Below are 18331 nucleotides of genomic sequence, written 5' to 3'. Positions count from 1 at the left end.
CTCATGGCCAATTCAGATTGAATAGGTTCTGGCAGGGGATCAATTTGTTTATAGAGACTGTTGAATGTGGAATGTTATTTTTCTTTGTGTGCTTTTTGTTAGTGACATATAAAGATCTGGTGTGGGGAGTGCTATTCTTAATTTCTTTTGACAAATAATTAATTTTTTTTTTACATCTAAATAACTCCACTATGGTTGATCTGAAATAATTCAATTAAATCGTCTATGGAGAAAAAGGACAAGAAGTTTATCTGATTTAAGAATTTCAGAATGAAATCAGCATCGATAGACTGTGGAGAAACAGAATTCTTTTTTTTGGTGTTTTTGTTTTTCTATTCTTTTTTTCCCCCCCTCTAACCTTATGTCATAAACAAAGAATTCTCTAGGGTGTACTTTTTCACAGGTTTCTCACACCCATCTGAAGGAGTCAGGTCAGTACAGTTAGAACCCCCAGATAATACTGGCGCCCTGGTTGGCTGCCCCCTTATAACTGCAGGGCCTTTTGGAGGCTTCAGCATAAGCCTAGGGAGTCATCAGCAGAGGCGACACCCAGGCTGGGGGTCAGTGAGGGCCCACGGGCATCCTCTGATGGAAGGAGTACAATTGTAAAGAAAGAAGAAAAGTATTTGAAATCAGCTACGTGAACTGTAAAACAGGCATTTTTCTCCCCAAACCAACCAATAATCACAATTTTTTTTTAGCTTGCCAAAATATATTTACATCCTCTTTCTTCCCGAAATCCCATTGAAATGATGGAAGAAATATGAAAATAAAAATAAACCCCAAGGATGACAGAAAAGGCTATCAGGCCTCCAGAACAGTGAGACTATTCAGTGCCTGATAAAGCAGGTGGGATCAGACCAGCTCAGAGCTCACAGCCCCATAGAAGTGAAAGAGACCCTTCCAAAGGACTTTTCCCCGAAGCAGCCCATACTAACCTCAAAATCAGAGCAAGATTGAATAGGCCTTGGGCCCTCACATGGCGAGGAAAACAACTGTCCTCTGTCCTCTGCTGTCTGAGCCACTAACTCAGGAGCAGGGAACTTCCAGGGTGACTGTCGAGGCCAGAAAAAAGGACTCTCCTCCAAAGAACTGCTGGTTTCCAAAACAATCTAGGAACCTCTGCAGTTAGAAGAAAAATAATCAGCACTCATTAGGATTTTTTAAACTTTGAAGGCAGGCAGCCTCATTCCTAGAGATGAGGATGTAGTAAGGCTGTCAGATTTCTCAGGAAAAATAAGTATTTTCACTCTCTCCACCAAGAACCGACGCTGACACCCAATTTGGCTTGACATCTCGCTTTGTGGGGCTGAGGTTTTTCTGATTCGCTGACTTTCACAGGGAGTAGTCATGTGGGGCTTCCGTCTGAGTGGAGGAGGGGTTTTTGCTCCAGCTCCCCGCGTTGTTCGCACCCTGGGCTTTGTCCTTTGCATCTGCTGAGAACTCTACTGGAGATTGGCAGATAGGTGCCTTGTGAACCATCGTTCCTTTCTTGCTGCTTGAGTCTTTAGATCTTACTTGGTTTTGAGCCTTTGAGGATTTCTCATGCTCTCCTGAAAGTGTAGGCACAAATGTTAAAATATTTTTAATATCTAGCATTTTTAGGTATTTTGTTATGAGAAAGGTTTTCAGGATATTGAGTATAGTGCTGTGCAAAAAAAAAAAAAAAAACAAAAATTCTATATAGCATTTTTTAAATTGGGGCAAAATCCATATCACATAAAATTAACCATTTTAAAGGGTACAAGTAAGTGGCATTTATGTACATTCAGGGCTGGGCGTGGTGGCTCACACGTGTAATCCCAGCACTTTGAGAGGCCAAGGCGGGTGGATCACTTGAGGTCAGGAACTCGAGACCAGCCTGGCCAACTGTGAAACTTTGTCTCTACTGAAAATACAAAATTAACCGGGCATGGTGGTGGGCGCCTATAATCCCAGCTACTCGGGAGGCTGAGACACGAGGATGTCTTGAACCCGGAGGTTGCAGTGAGCAGAGATCGCGCCACTGCAGTCCAGCCTGGGCAACAGCAGGAGGCTCCATCTCAAAAAATAAAAAGAAAATAAATATACATTCATTGTAACTACAGTTAACCCTTGAACAACACATAGCAGTTATGAGCACTGACCCCACAATGTAGTTGAAAATTCATGTATAACTTTTGATTTCCCCAAAACTACTAATGTCCTGTTGATCAGAAACCCTATCAATAACATAAACAGTCAATTAACACATATTATGTATGTTATATACATACGTGAGTATTCTTAAAGTAAGCTAGAGGAAAGAAAATGTTATTAAGAAAATTGTAGGCTGGGCACGGTGGTTTATGCCTGTAATCCCAGCACTTTGGGAGGCTGAGGCGGGAGGATCACGAGGTCAGGAGATTGAGACCATCCTGGCTAATACGGTAAAACCCCATCTCTACTAAAAAATACAAAAAATTAGCCGGACATGGTGGTGGGCACCTGTAGTCCCAACTACTCGGGAAGCTGAGGCCTTAGAATGGCGTGAACCCAGGAGGCGGAGCTTGCAGTGAGCTGAGATCGTGCCACTGCACTCCAGCCTGGGCGGCAAAGTGCCACTCTGTCTCAAAAATAAAAAAAAAACATGGCACATGTATACATATGTAACAAACCTGCACGTTGTGCACATGTACCCTAGAACTTAAAGTATAATAAAAAAAATTTAAAAATTAAAAAACTAAAAATAAATAAAATTTTTTTTAAAAAAGAAAGAAAATTGTAAGGAAGGCTGGGCACAGTGGCTTATACCTGTAATCCTAGCACTTTGGGAAGCTGAGGCAGGAGGATTGCTTGCATCCAGGAGTTTGAGACCAGCCTGGGCAACATAGTGAGACTCTGTCGCTCCAAAAAAATAAATTAGCTAGGTATGGTGGTGCATGCCTGCAGTCCCAGCTACTGGGGAGGCTGAGGTGGGAGGATCGCTTGAGCCCAGGAGGTTGAGGCTGCAGTAAACCGTGATTGCACCATTGCTGGGCAGCAGAGTGAGACCCTGTCTCAATTTAAAAATTAAAATAAAAAAAAATTTAAGAAAATTATAAGGAAGAGAACATATATTTACTATTCATTAAGTGGACATGGGTCATAAAGGTCTTGGTCTTTATCTTTTTGCTGAGTGGGCTGAGAAGGAAGAAGAAGAGAAATTGGTCTTGTCTTGGGTGGCAGAGGCAGAAAACAATCCACCTCTCAGTGGAGCCATGCAGTTCAAACCCGTGTTGTTCAAGGTTCAACTGTATTTCCTCTATTTAATTCCAATACCTTTTCATTACCCCAAAAGGAAACCCCATGCTCATTAAGCAGCCCCTCCCCTTTCTGCGTTTCATCAGTTCCAGATAACCACCAATCTGGTTCTGTGTCTGTAGATTTACCTGTTCTGGACATTTCATATTTCATATATGTGGAATCATATAATATATGACTTTTTGTGTCTAGGCATCTTTCACTTAATGTTTTCGAGGTTCATCCATGTTGTAGTGTGTATCAGAATTTTATTACTTTAATGGCCTAATATTTCATTGTATATACCACATTTTGTACATCAGTTCATTGGTAGACATTTAGGTTGTTTCCATTGTTTCCACCTTTGGCTATTGTGACTGATGCTGCTACGAACATTCACATACAGGCTTTTCTTTGAATACCTGTGTTCACTTCTTTTGAGTATCAGTCTAAGAGTAGAATTGCTGGGACATATAGTAACTTTAACTTTTTGCGGAATTGTCAAACTCTTTTGCACAATGGCTGCACCATTGTATATTCTACTAGCAGTATGCGGTACTACTAGGATTCCAGATTCTCCACAATGAATACTTGTTATTTTCCATTGTGTGTTTTTTTAATGGCCCTCTGGTAGGTGTGAAGTGGTATCTCATTACGGTTTTGATTTTGATTTGTATTTGCATTTCCCTAATGACTAATGAAGTTGGGTGTCTGTATTATAGCTTTTTATTTTTTTCATCAATTATTTTATTTATTTATTTTTTTGAGACGGAGTCTTGCTCTGTCGCCCAGGCTGGAGTGCAGTGGCGCGATCTCGGCTCACTGCAACCTCTGCCTCCCGGGTTCAAGCCGTTCTCCTGTCTCAGCCTCCTGAGTAGCTGAGACTATAGGCATCTGCCACCATGCCCAGCTAATTTTTGTATTTTTAGTAGAGACAGGGTTTCACCATGTTGACCAGGCTGGTCTCAAACTTCTGACCTCAGGTGATCTACCTGCCTTGGCCTCCCAAAGTTGTGTTGTGGCTTTTTAAAAGGTAATTAGCCAGGCATGGTGGCAGGTGCCTGTAATCCCAGCTACTCAGGAGGCTGAGGCCGCGAGCTGCCCAGGAGCTTGAACCTGGGAGGTGGAGGTTGCAGGGAGCTAAGATCGCGCCACGGTACTCCAGCCTGGCGATAGATCAAGACTACTTCTCAAAAAATTAAAATAAATAAAATGAAATGTAAACCAGATTGTGCTGTTTCTTGCTGGAAACCCTCCATTGGCTTCCCATTATACTTGGAGTAAAACCAAACCTCTCTACTCTGGTCACAGAGCCCTTCTCGGTCATCTTTAGCCTACTTCTTTTTCCATGGCACATGCTTGCTAACCAACCTACTTCCTATTCCTTGAGCGCACTGAGTTCATTCTTGCTGGGGAACTGTTTCATCCCTGACTCTCACGCTTCCCCGTCTTCAAATGGCCAGCCAGGCTGGCATGCAGTGGCACGATCTCTGCTCACTGCAACCTCCGCCTCCCGTGTTCAAGTGATTCTCCTCCCTCAGCCTCCCGAGTAGCTGGGACTACAGGCACCTGCCACCATGCCCAGCATTTTTTTGTATTTTTGGTAGAGATGGGATTTCACTATGTTGGCCAGGCTGATCTCGAACTTTTTCTTATCATTCTGATCTTAGAGTGTTACTCTCCTGAGAGGTCTTCTTTGACTCCCCAGTCTAAAATTAGCCACTGTCCTATCACATCACCATTTATTCACCTGGCACTCACAGCGTCTGATGCTTTTCTTGCATGGTTGTCAGCTGTCTTTGCCTACTAGAATGGAAATGTCAAAAGGCTTGTCTTGTTCATTACCAGGTTCTGGCTCCCAGATTAGTGCCTAACATGATGTAATCATTCAGTTAAAAACAGGCTTAATTAATCAATAGCTTTCTTCCCCTGGATTTTATGTGACTTAAAATTCGAATTTGTATTCTTGGTATGAGATGGGGACTTTACCTTCATTTATTTTTTCAATTTGATGGCTGGTTGTCCAAATAACATTTACTAACAATTCATGCCTTCTCCAATGGTTTTAAATGCCCCTTTATCATATACTGTATATTCTAATTCAAGGTTGTCTTCTAGAGACTATTCTCATCCCTTGACCTATTTGTGGCTAACTTGGCATCATACTATTTTGATTACTCTAAAGATGTGTTTTCATGCTTTGTAGGGTATATTAGCAAAGAGATGACATACTTCATTTGGGTAATTTGAAGAAAGCTTAATCAAAATACCGTTTATTTAGTAAGATGTTTTAAAGTTCAGGGAAACCACAAGGGCTTGATCGCTACCCTGGATTATTAACTAATATCACTGGGTTATTAACTAATAATTACATAGGTAAGAAGAGGGCACTTTTGCCAGAACCTAGAGGAAAGAATAATGTGGAGAGGGCAGCCTTGAGAACAGTGGTGCCTTTGGTAGAAGGCGTGGAAAGAATAAATATCCAGACCTCGTTCTCCTTCCTTCCTCCTGTTTCCTGGCAGCCAGCATGCCCGTTGGCTGAGCACAGAAGCAGGAAGACAGGGGACCTGGTGCTGTGATCTCTACAAGCCAGGCCCCAGGGCACAGAGTTAAGGCAGAAAGTGTGGATGGTGGATCTGGAGAGCCAAGAAAAGTTCTCCAGCAGAAAGGAAAAGCCTCCACTCAAAAATTTCTTGACTGCTCTTGCACATATACTTTACCAGTGACCGCAGTCTTATAATATCGGTTTATTATAAAACCAGCCTGAGGTTGGGCGCAGCAGAGCATGCCTGTTATCCCAGCACTTTGGGAGGCCAAGGCGGGTGGATCACCTGAGGTCAGGAGATCGAGACCAGCCTGGCCAACATGGCAAAACCCCATCTCTACTAAAAATAACAAAAATCAGCTGGGCGTGGTGGCATGCGCCTGTAATCCCAGTCACTCAGGAGGTTGAGGCGAAGGTTGCAGTGAGCTGAGACAGCGCCACTGCACTCCAGCCTGGGTGACAGATCGAGACTCACTCTCAAAAAAATAAATAAACCAACCTGTACACTTGGAATTTCTTCCTGTTTTGTCTGTTTATACTTACCTTCTAGTAGCTGTTCTGTTTCTTTGGAACCTATTCCTTGTCTTGTTTTCTTTCATGTGAAATCCAATATATTTACTTGGAATCCCCTTTCTGTTCCACCAACCCACGCTGAACAATTAGATCCTGAAGCCCTACTAACTAAGAGGGTCTTGCTCTTTGTTAGATTCTCAGGCCATAAAACCATTTTGTGCAGTAGACACGTTTTCCCACCACTGTGTTGCTTGTAAACTTTAAACTTTTCATTAGGGGTGAGGACTGGATTTTCTTTAGTTTACCGAAGTGGAACGTGATAATTCTGAGGCTCTGTGCGGTCTAACAACTGTTGTGACGAGTTAAAGGCAGCCACCTTGGCCGTAGGAATGAAGAGTTGCAACATGTGTTTTGTGTATTTGCTTTCTTGGTGTTATGCACTCAGCTTTGGGCCACCTTCTTCTTATCTTAATAGCTGACTTTTCCTGGTACCTCCCACTTTAATCTTATCTCTCTCTTTTTTTTTTTTTTTTTTTTGCCTAGCCTCAGTAAGACAAGAAGAGAATGCTCTAGTATTTAGAATAAAGGGAGCTCAGATTTTGAAATGACAACTAGAGAAAGCCTTACTCTAACTTACTGGAGAAATTTAAAATCAAGGGAATCTGAAATTGGATCCTATGAGGGTTGTAACCAGTTGAAAAAAAAAAAAAAATCCTGAGAATAGGAAAAAGAAAGCCATCCTCCCAGACCATTCTTGTCTTTACCATTCAGAAATGTGTAAGATATTAAGAGTAGAAGGGACTGTCAGCCTCTTTGAGTCCATCTCCCTTCCTTTGCAGATGAGGCTGCATATGCAGAAAGAATAATTGCCCACACCATGACAAGTGGTGGAGCCGGAAGGAGAACTTCATTCTCATGAGCTTATGTTCTATCCATTAGACCAACTAGCTTCTCATTTTGAACCCAGGACTAACTTTCTATTATACCTGGCTAACCTATTGTGTTTTCATGTGGGTATAGGAAGCAATTTGAAGGCAGCAACCAAGTCCTGTACTTTTTGCAGACACTGTTTTGTTGGAAAGAAGAGTTGGAAGGGCTTTAACATGTTAATGCTTTTCTTAAGGATTATGCTGACAATTTGTCATTTGACTGAAGCCTGTATAAGGAAAAAGAGACTATATAAGCAAGTTAAGCTGAAGAATGTTCAGTTTTAGAGTAAGCGGGGAGAGTATTTACTTTGAGCAGATAGAGACATTGGGGTTTCTTGCACTCTGAGTGGGGAATACTGGGATGAAGAAAATACGTTATGGGCTAATAATAGGGATATTGCCATACAGATAGTATTTCCAGAGACATTTTAAAGCAAACACATTTCTTCCTGTTTTAGCTCTTTCGAGATAGATATGCAAGCATTTTTGTGTTTCTTTTTATTGAGTTGCCCTCTGTTGGTCAATGTGGGATGACTATAGTTGGAATTGAAAGTGCAGAGGGATCTCCTTCCTTAATTCCTGAGTGCCCTATGGAGGAGTAAGAGCCATCTGGATATCAGAAGACGAATCTCTTAATGAGCTCCTTTTTGTTTTGCTCCAAAGACTTTTGAATTGATTGTTAAATTCACTTTAACTTAGAAGCTTGCCTTTGCTTTTATATGGTATAAACGGAGACAATTCCAGGGTCTCCGTGAGGGACATATGCACCATCAGCTGTTGCTCTGTATTTTGACTTGCCCCCCCCCCGGCTCCCCACATCCACAGCCCTGCAAGTACCTGCTCTGGGCAACTGTGACCTATCCTTTTGTCCATAGAGCTTGATCTCGGGTGTTTCCAGGTGGCTTGGCCCTCCTCTGAGACAGACATCAATTGCAAAGATCAGAGTGGGCTGGCTTTTGAAGAGGTTTTTCACATTCTGCTTTGCAGACCTGTTGAGATGTGCTATTCCTTTCATGTTTCCATCCCATCTGTCTCTTGAAAGGGCAAAGGGAGTGTCTTCATGTGACTGAGGGCTATTGATGTTGGCTTCAAATTCATTTCAATTAATTTCTACATTTTTGTCATAGGTATCAGCCATTGAATTCCCTTGATCTTGACATTGCTCTAGCAAGGCTGCCAGTGAGCAACAAGAAGAACAATTTCTGTACACTCTGTAAAGCAAGAACAAAGGAAAAGTTCTCATTCATTCTGGGGGTTATATTAAATGCCATTCTTAATTATTTCCTTTGTAGAAGATCGGATCCTGGATAATAGCGTATTACAGGATTGTATTCGGTATCTAGTTAAACTTCTAGTGACACCTTGTCAAGCACCCATAATACATTTATTTACTACCGACTACCTCTGTATGCCAGACACTGGGGTTTCAATGACACCACTGCCAATTCTTACAACAAACTTACAAGATAGCTGTTCTCCTTGTATTATAGATGGAAAAAACAAAAAACAAAACAAAACAGCAACAACAAAACCTAAGGCTAAATTTTAGCCACATTTCCCCAAATTCCATAGCAGGCATATATATGGGAGATGTGTTTGGCATCTGAATCCAAAGTTTTCTCTTCGCATTATACTAGGGGTATATAAAGGAGCCAAATCTAGCCTGCCACATATATCTGTTTTATTAGAAGATGGCCACACCCAGTTATTGATATATTTTCCAGGGTTGCTTTTACACTATAGTGGCAGAGTTGAGTAGTTGCAGCAAAGACTAGATGGCCCACAAAGCAGAAAATGTTTACTGTCTGGAGCTTTAAGAACAACACTGTTGACCCCTACACTATACTGTTCCTGAAGATGGCCCTGTGGTTGGCAAATGGGATGGTTTTTCTGGCGGCACATTGCAAGTCTAAAATCGGAAAGTCTATCATCTGTCTAACTCACCTTTTTTTTTCTCTTTATGTCACGTTGTCTTTTAAATATTTGTTGTTATGATTTTGTAGAGGGTAGTGGCTTTTACCTCTGAGTCTAAACGCCAGTTAGTAATAGTTTGATTTATTTGTTTAGAGATTTCCTGTCAGCAGTCTTGTAATAGATTGTTTGAGATTCTGAATGGTTTCAAGAAGCATACATACATTTTTCAGCAGATCTTTCTTTCTTGAGGGGAAAAGTCAGCCAAAGTGATTGTGCGGTGTTTAAGGAAGTTCTATTGCTTTCATTTTGAGAGAAGCAGCGTCCCTGTGTTTTTGCCTGATGTTAATGTACTATTACACAGACAAACTCTAGCCAAGGTGGGATTGAGGAAATATTAATATCAGTTTTATGCACCTTGGGTTAATCGAAGGTGTGCCTGGAAAAAAAGTCAGTTGTAAGGCAACAGTTCTTAAATATCAGTGTACATAAGAAACACTTTGGAGTGCTTGTTTAAAAAAAAAATGTAGATTTTCAGACCCCCAGCCTGGAGATTCTGGATCAGTAAGTCTGACATAGATGGCTGTGATGCTTATGAGGAAAAAAAAAAAATGGGTTTGGGAGGTGGAGTCATGGTTTAATGCAGTATTTCTAGGTAGTCCAAATAAGGGTATTCATGATTTGTTTGTTAATCCTGTTTTAGTTTGCCTCAAAATGCGATATAACTATAAACTTTAAATGTTTAAGTACAACATAACAGGAAATAAAATAATGCCACTGTAAATGTATTTTCACTACTTCTACTACCACTAATAATGCAATAACATTTTATGTTTATGCTTTATAGTTATAGAGTTCCTCATTACACACATCTCATTTGATTTTTATGTCAACCCTTGAGGTAGATGTGGCAAGGGGTATAATTTTCATTTATCAATGAGAAAACTGAGATTTTAAAAACGTGTTTATTTATTTTTTTCTTCCCCAACATGGCACAGCTAATAAGCACTACATTTAGAATTCCCATACAGCACTTCTGGATTTTAGTCCAGCATTATTTTCAATGCACCATATTATTCTTATGACACTTATTTTGATTTTTAAAGGAAAATATAATCAGTTTATGACTCACTGCCTTCCAATAGGAAGGATAAGCTGTTTATAGTTAAGTACTTAGGTAGTGCCCCACAGGCGACTTAAGGGTGGAGGTGACTGTAGGTATGCACAGATTGGTGAGTCATATGTCTTTATAGAATGTTTCAGGTGTGGAAGAAGAAATCTCTCTCCTTTCTTTGACAGAAACTCTATAAAACAGGTCGGGAGATGCAGGAGAGGATCATGGACCTGCTTGTGGTGGTGGAGAATGAAGATGTAACTGTTGAGCTAATTCAGGTGAACGAGGATTTGAATAATGCCATCCTTGGATATGAGAGGTGAGCAAATCATGTACCCTCTTTACCCCTCTTCCATTTCTACTTTCACCACCAATTACTCAGCATTCTTATCAGAGTGCCTACAAGGAACCCCTCTTTCTAGATCCTCCATTCTCAATAGGAAAGGTATTGGCATGTGAGGTGGGACAGTTTTCTCTTGTGCAGCTCCTACTCAGTAAATGCCAGAGGTCTTTCTCCTAGTTAAAGTGACATTTCAGCCCATCATGGTGGCTCCCACCTATAATCCCAGCACTTTTGGAGGCCGAGGCAGGAGGATCACTTGAGCCCAGGAATTCCAGACCAGCCCTGACAACATAGTAAGACCCTGTCTCTACAAAAAATAAAAAATAAGGCCAGGCGCGGTGGCTCACGCCTGTAATCCTAGCCCTTTGGGAGACCAAGGCGGGCAAATCATTTGAGGTCAGGAGTTTGAAACCAGCCTAACCAACATAGTAAAACCCCATCTCTACTAAAAATACAAAAAAATTAGCTGGGCATGGTGGTGCATGCCTGTAATCCCAGCTACTCAGGAGGCTGACACGGGAGAATCACTTGAAGGGGAGGTGAAGGTTGCGGTGAGCCAAGATCACACCACTGCACTCCAGCCTTGGCAACAGAGTGAGACTCTGCCTCAAATAAATAAATAAAAAATAAATAAATTAGCTGGGTGTGGTGGTTCTAGTAGGTGCTTATAGCCTAGCTACTGGAGAGGCTGAGGTGGGAGGATAGCTTGAGACCAGGAATTTGAGGCTGTGGTGAGCTATGATCGCACCACTGCACTCCAGCCTGTGTGATGGAGTGAAATCCCACCTCTAAGAGAAATAATAAAAAAAGGGCATGTTAAGGGCATGTTAGGGGCACTGTTTCTATTGAGAATTACTGGGAATCTCTACTTGCACAATGACTGTATTTCTAATCAGCTGATAAAGAATGAGACCAGTCTGACATAAGGGAAAGAGCTGAACAGGCCTGGATTCAAATCTAGCTGATGATTTTGGATTAGTTGCATAACTTTTCTAAGATTTAAGTTTTTTTCTTTCTTATTTTTTTTTGATGTATTAAATAGGATAATAATACCATTTTAGAGGGTTGGGCTTTTTTGAGGATTAAATGAGATAATATATATGAAAACACCTAGTAGAGTGCTAGCACATTGACGTCCATTCAATAGTAATTTCTTCTCTTCCTCTGCACCAGTGTCCCATTTAACCTTTAAATTTATTGACTAAGTTTTTCTTCCCACTTATCTTGAGTGAATTAAGAGAATCCATAAAATAAAGCCAGTAGCTATGGACCAAGAATGGTGGTGCACACCTGTAATCCCAGCACCCTGGGAGGCTGAGGTGGGCAGATTGCTTGAGCTCAGGAAGTTTGAGAACAACCTGGGCAACATGGCGAAACCCCATCTCTACCAAAAAATTACAAAAATTAGCTAGGCATGATGATGCACGCCTTTAGTCCCAGCTACTTAGGAGGCTAAGGTGGGAGCATCTCTTGAGCCCAGGAGGCAGAGGTTGCAGTGATCTAAGATCGTGTCACTGCACTCCGGCCTGGGTAACAGAGTGAGACCCTGTCTCAAAAAAGAGAAACATAAAAACCAGTATCTATGAAATGGTAGTGTCTTTCCTTTACTGTCTCATATTTACTGTGTATTCAGAGAAGGGCATCGACTGAAGATGTAAGCCTAGGAACCATGCTTCCTTTCTTTCTTTTTCTCTTTTTTTCTGAGATGGAGTGCCCAGGCTGGAGTACAGTGGCACGATCTTGGCTCACTGCAACCTCCACCTTCTGGGTTCAGGCAATTCTCCTGCCTCAGCCTCCCAAGTAGTGGGATTACAGGCACACACCATCATGCCCGTGTAGTTTTTGTATTTGTAGTAGAAACAGGGTTTCACCATGTTGCCCAGGCTGGTCTTGAACTCTTGACCTCAGGTGATCCACCCTCCTCGGCCTCCCGAAGTGCTGGGATTACAGGTGTGAGCCACTTTGCCTGGCCACCATGCTTGCTTTCTTAGCACTGAAGAAACTCACAATTGTTACTCTTGTTTTCTGTGGAACAAATTTTTATAAACAAAAAAATATCCAAGGAAAACCACATCGTTTTCAGTAGAGTGCTGCCTTCTGGCTTTCATTTTGGAGAATTCTATTGCAAACCATAAGACCACTGCCTAAAGGCTTCCTCCGAGGGGGAACTTGTGTTTATTTGTCTAGCTCTCAGGAGATTGGATTACTTCTATGAACAGCTTGTTCTGACTGGGCTTTGAACCGTGTGCACCAGAACAACTGTGAAACACTTATGTCCTAAGATTCAGAGAGAAACTCTTGCCTCTAGAAAAGATACTAGTCTCCTAGTTTTCTCTGGCTGCTGTCACAAATTACCACAAACTTAGTGGCTTATCCTCTGTTTTATCTACTTTTGGATGCTCCAGAGGAGAATCCATCTTCCTACCTTTTGCAGCAGCTAGAGGCTGTTCACTTTCCTTGGCTCATGGCCCCTTTTCTCCATCTTCAAAGCCAACAGTGTCTAGTTCAGGCCTGATTGTATCATATCATTCTTATTTCCACTTCTGCCTCTCTCTTCCACCTTTAAGGACCTTTATAACTACATTGGGCTTATCTGTACATTCCCGGATAATCTCTCAATTAAGGGCAGCTTAGTAATGTGAACCAAAAGTATCTGAGACAGGTCTCAATTAATTTAGAAAGTTTATTTTGCCAAGGTTAAGGATGCACCTGTGGCATAGCCACAGGAGGTCCTGACAATATGCACCCAAGGTGATGGGGGCACAGCTTGGTTTTTTGTTTTGTTTTGTTTGTTTTTTGAAACAGAGTCATGCTCTGTCGCCAGGCTGCAGTGCAGTGGCACAATCTCGGCTCACTGCAACCTCTGCCTCCTGGGTTCAAGCGATTCTCCTGCCTCAGCCTCCTGAGTAGCTGGGGCTACAGGCGTGTGCCACCACGCCCAGCTACTTTTTGTATTTTTAGTAGATACAGGGTTTCACTGTGTTGGCCAGGATGGTCTCGATCTCTTGACCTCATGATCCACCCACCTTGGCCTCCCAAAGTACTGAGATTACAGGCATGAGCCACCGTACCCGGCCATCCACAACTTGGTTTTATACATTTTCGGGAGACATGAGACATCAATCAGTATGTGTAAGATGTCCATTGGTTCCATCTAGAAAGGTGGGACAACTCAAAGCAGGGAAGGGGGCTTCCAGGTTATAAGTAGATAAGCGACAAATGGTTGCATTCTTTTGAGTCTTTGATAAATCTTTCACAGAATACACAATTTACATGTGAGAAGGGGCTACAGGAATAGTCACTCATACCTTAGTCTGGCTCGGTGAATCTGCATTTCTACATAAGCAGTAGGGCAGAGGACTCAGTCAGTTCTGTCCTTTGTCCTGTACTTGTGAAGATAAGCTATCAGTTTATATTGCCAAGGTGGGATTCAACAGAACTGTTTTAGGGTAAAGATCTTGAGGCCCACAAGGAGTTTTCTCTTGGGAAAATTGTGAGAGAGGTAGGTAGCTTTTTATCTTTGTAGCTATATTAGTTAGGAATAAAATTTGCCTGAGGCAGTTCCCAGCTTGACTTTTCCTTTTGGCTTAGTGATTTTGGGGTCCTGAGATTTCTTTTCCTTTAACAGTAGCAAACTTCATTCTTTTTTCAACCTTTAATTTCCCCTTGCCATATAACCTAACATATTCACTGGTTGTGTTGACTAGGATGTGGGTACCTTTGTGAGGGTGGGCGTTACTCTACCTATCACAGCCCACGCTCTGGCCCCTAAAGATTCATATCCATCCACTTGCAAAATACATTCACCCTATTCCAACATCCCCCAAAGTATCTGCTCATTACATCCAGGGAATAGTTGTGCAAATAAAGAAACTGAAATTTGTCACTCAGGGCTTGATCTAGGAAAGTTGTTCATACCCAGCACATAACTGACTAGAACACAAGAAGCTAATGTTATAACTAGATGGATTTTTTTTTTTAGATGGACTCTTGCTTTACTGCCCAGGCTGGAGAGCAGTGGCATGATCTCGGCTCACTGCAACCTCCGCTTCCCAGGTTCAAGCGATTCTTCTGTCTCAGCCTCCCTGGTAGCTGGAATTACAGACCACCATGCCCAGCTCATTTTTGTATTTTTAGTCAAGATGGGGTTTCACCATGTTGCCCAGGCTGGTCTCAAACTCCTGACCTCAAGTGATCCACCTGTCTCGGCCTCCCAAAGTGCTGGGATTACAGGCATGAGCCACAGTTCCTGGCTTAACTAGGTGGAATTTAAAAGCACATGTTTTTGAAAAATCGTTAAACTGCGTGCGCAGATTCTGTCACGCGCATCCTTGTGAAGAGACCACCAAACAGGCTTTGTGTGAGCAATAGAGCTGTTTATTTCACCTGGGTGCAGGCAGGCTGAGTCAGAAAAAGGAGTCAGCAAAGGGAGTTAGGGGTGGGGCAGTTTTATAGGATTTGGTTAGTAGTGAAAAATTACAAAGGGGGTTGTTCTCTGGAGGGCAGGGGCAGGGGTCACAAGATACTCAGTGGGGGAGCTTCTGAGCCAGGAGAAGGAAGCTCATAAGTTAATGTCATCAGTTAAGGCAGCAACTGGCCATTTTCACTTCTTTTGTGATTCTTCAGTTGCTTCAGGCCATCTGGATGTATACCTGTAGGCTTGGACTCAGAGGCCCAATTGAGTATAAACTTATACTTTAAAGTGTTTAGGATCATGAAGTCAAATTGTCTTAACAGTGATACTGTATGTTTCTAAAGCAAATCTCAGTTTGCAAAGCATTTCCACATTCATCCACCTGTACTATCTAGTTTTGCCCCTGAAAATAACTCTCTGAGGAAATAGTTCAAATGTTATTCCCTCTTAGCAGCTGGGGGACCAAGGTTCAGGAAGTCATCTCCTTAGTCATGTAGCTACAAGGTACTAACACTGACACTTGAACCTTGGATTTCTGCCTTCAACTTCTCTAGTCTTTTACGTTTATACTCCTTTACTCTCAGTGGACAAACAATGTAAAATTAAATCAGAGTTGTAGAAGGTCAATTTTTTGGTATGTATTAAGTATCTTATAAAAATACACAGTGAAATAGTGAAAATACTTTAAATATATTTGAATATTTTGGAAAATTACTTATAATGGCAAAATAGAAAACAAATAATTGCTAATAGTAAGAGTGGTTAAAGGTGTGATCGATTCATAAGGTAAAATATTATAGCCATTAAAAATTGTATTTCAGCTAGAAAAATTCTCACAGCATAATCAAATTAGGATACAGAATTATGTACAGTATAATTTTAACTAAGTTTAAAAATAGATGCACTTATAGATGAAATACTGGAATAATGTTAATAGATTTAACAATTTCTGGGTGATGAGATTTTTTTAAATACTTTTCTATTTTCTCACAGTTTTCTCTGAGGGTATGAATACTCTGTAAGCTGGAAAAAAGTTATTAAAAGTTTTTTACTGATAATTGTGGGAGGATGAGGCTGATTGTCTTTATTCCTAAATATTTGTGTATTAATAATTGTTAGATTTTTATAGCATTTTCATATATTTTTTTAAAACACATGCATTTTGATCATTTAAACAGGTTTACTAGAAACCAACAAAGGATTTTGGAGCAAAATAACCAGAAGGAAGCCACCAGTGTAAGTGATTAGAAACGTTATAAAATAAACAATTGAACATTTTGCCAATTACAGTAAGAAGCAAGGTTTACCTAAAACAAGTCTTAAAAAGAGGGAGATATGCATTGATAATTTGGAGTGGTTTTAATGGTATAGGTTACTTGCCTTAATAACTTAATGTTATTAAGTTAACGTTAATGTTAAACTGTTAATGTCATGTAATATAAAGTTAATGTTATTAAGTTATTAATAAGAAGCAGGAACCTATGTAGGTGGTTAAGATGGGATTCATACTAATGTTGCCCATTGGTTGAATGGAGAATTCTTCCTTAAAATGCATCCAAATAGGATCCTCCCCTCAACAAAGGAGAATGTATGGGGAGAAAGCTATGATAAACTACATGACACTTTTTTTTTTTTTTTTTTTTGCTTTGTTTTCAGACTACCAGTGAGCCTTCTGCCCCATCTCAAGATCTCCTCGACCTAAGTCCCAGTCCCCGGATGCCTAGGGACACTCTGGGAGAACTCAACACCATGAATAATCAACTTTCAGACTTAAGTAAATAAACACTCAGGTCTTTTCAGACCAGCAGAAGAGCTTGATGTGAAACAGTTCTCCTTAATTACATGATTAAATACCACCTAAGAAGGACTGAAGACAGTTTGAATGTCAGAGCACTATGTTAGGAGATGTGATTACTTCCTGACAAATGGTTGAGTCAAACCCGGTATAGCAATGGGATGTGTCTGGGGGAGGAGGTCCTTGAAACTCATCCTACTCACTTAGAATTTCATGGAATTCACCTGGCCTGCTTTGTACAGGCTTTTCAGCCCAATGGCCAATACTTAAAGTCTACTCTGAACCTACACACTATTATCATTGGGCTCTTCTGCTACACCTCAGCATCAGGTAAGGGAGTATCTCTGATGCAAGCGGAGAAATTTAGAAATTACAAGGTATGAACCAAGTGGTTGTGAAATGAAGAAGGAAAAACACAGGCTTTAAAGTCAGAAAAGTCCAAGTTGAAATGCCAGTTCTGCACCTCTCAACCACCTAACCTTTAAGACTCTCACTTTATAAAATGGGAACAATGATTGCCTTAAAGGGTGGTTGTCAAGATTAACAAACTAATGTTTATAAAATGCATTGTAAGCTTTGTTACAGCTCTCCAAGTTGTGATGTAAGCTCTGCTACAATGCATTTTATAAACATTTATAAAAGAGTTACCTATCTTACCTAACTTGTTATCTTCTGCTGTCCTTATTCCCAACAAGGGTTTGGTAAATTACAAAATAAGGATGATGAAAAATGCTGAAATCCAGTTTTGCCAAACTAAAAGCAGTTTGTTTTTCTCCTATGTCATCTGCTGTTTCCAGAGTAAAAACACTCAGTATCACTGAATTTGTGGTTTTCTTAGATCTCTACCCAGTTCTAAAATGTTGGCTACTTGTTTATGTAGGCTAGTGGGATGTGTAGAGTCAGTTACATTGGAGAGTTTTCCTGAGTTTTTAGTAGAGAATTTTCAGAGGGGAAAGTAATTATTCCCTTTGGGGTATCTCACTTAAGATTATGGCCTGGAGGCCAGGCACGGTGGTTCACACCTGTAATCCCAGTATTTTGGGAGGCCGAGTCAGGTGGATCACCTGAGGTCAGGAGTTCGAGACCAGCCTGGCCAACATGCCAAACCCCCTGCCTCTTTACTAAAAATACAAAAATTAGCCGGGAGTGGTGGTGGGCACCTATAATTCCAGCTACTCAGGAGGCTGAGGCAGAAGAATCACTTGAACCCAGGAGGTGGAGGTTGTGGTGAGCCGAGATCGTGCCACTGAACTCCAGTCTGGGTGACAAAGTGAAACTCCATCTCAAAAAAAAAAAAAAAAAGATTATGGACTGGAGCTTGAGGTGAAGGTAGAGCTCAGTATGTACTATAACTTTTTACTTTTGTGCTGGGCAGAACAAGATATAAAATCCTTTCCATTCTGGATCAGCTTAGGATTTTAGAAAATCCAATACAATAATATTTCTTACCCTTACAACAACTTCTTCTCATGGCAGGGAAATTCTTTCTCTCTCTACCTACCATAAATGATGCTTTTTAATTTCTCT

At 41.1% G+C, this 18331-nt stretch overlaps 1 protein-coding gene and 1 long non-coding RNA gene across 12 annotated transcripts in view; one reads left to right on the top strand and one right to left on the bottom strand.

Moving 5' to 3' along the window:
• The window catches only part of TOM1L1 (target of myb1 like 1 membrane trafficking protein), a 58502-nt gene that overhangs the window by 19545 nt on the left and 20626 nt on the right, over positions 1-18331 (top strand). For all 11 annotated transcript variants that reach the window (XR_012425634.1, XM_065531325.2, XM_074019288.1 and 8 more), the window contains 3 exons: positions 10438-10571; positions 16188-16245; positions 16666-16783. Coding sequence is in view for 10 of the 11 variants with exons in the window: in XM_065531325.2 (XP_065387397.1) it covers positions 10438-10571; positions 16188-16245; positions 16666-16783 (310 nt within the window). In the remaining variant the exon portion in view is untranslated. The remainder of the gene's footprint in view (positions 1-10437; positions 10572-16187; positions 16246-16665; positions 16784-18331) is intronic.
• LOC141408797 (uncharacterized) lies at positions 93-8475 on the bottom strand. The gene is made up of 2 exons (XR_012425636.1): positions 8065-8475; positions 93-1553 (listed from the first exon to the last, which is right to left on the bottom strand). It is a non-coding gene; the product is annotated as an uncharacterized lncRNA (long non-coding RNA).

The sequence above is a fragment of the Macaca fascicularis genome, chromosome 16 (assembly GCF_037993035.2).
Source record: "Macaca fascicularis isolate 582-1 chromosome 16, T2T-MFA8v1.1".
NCBI lineage: Eukaryota > Metazoa > Chordata > Mammalia > Primates > Cercopithecidae > Macaca > Macaca fascicularis.
This window is presented reverse-complemented; position numbering and strand designations above follow the sequence as displayed.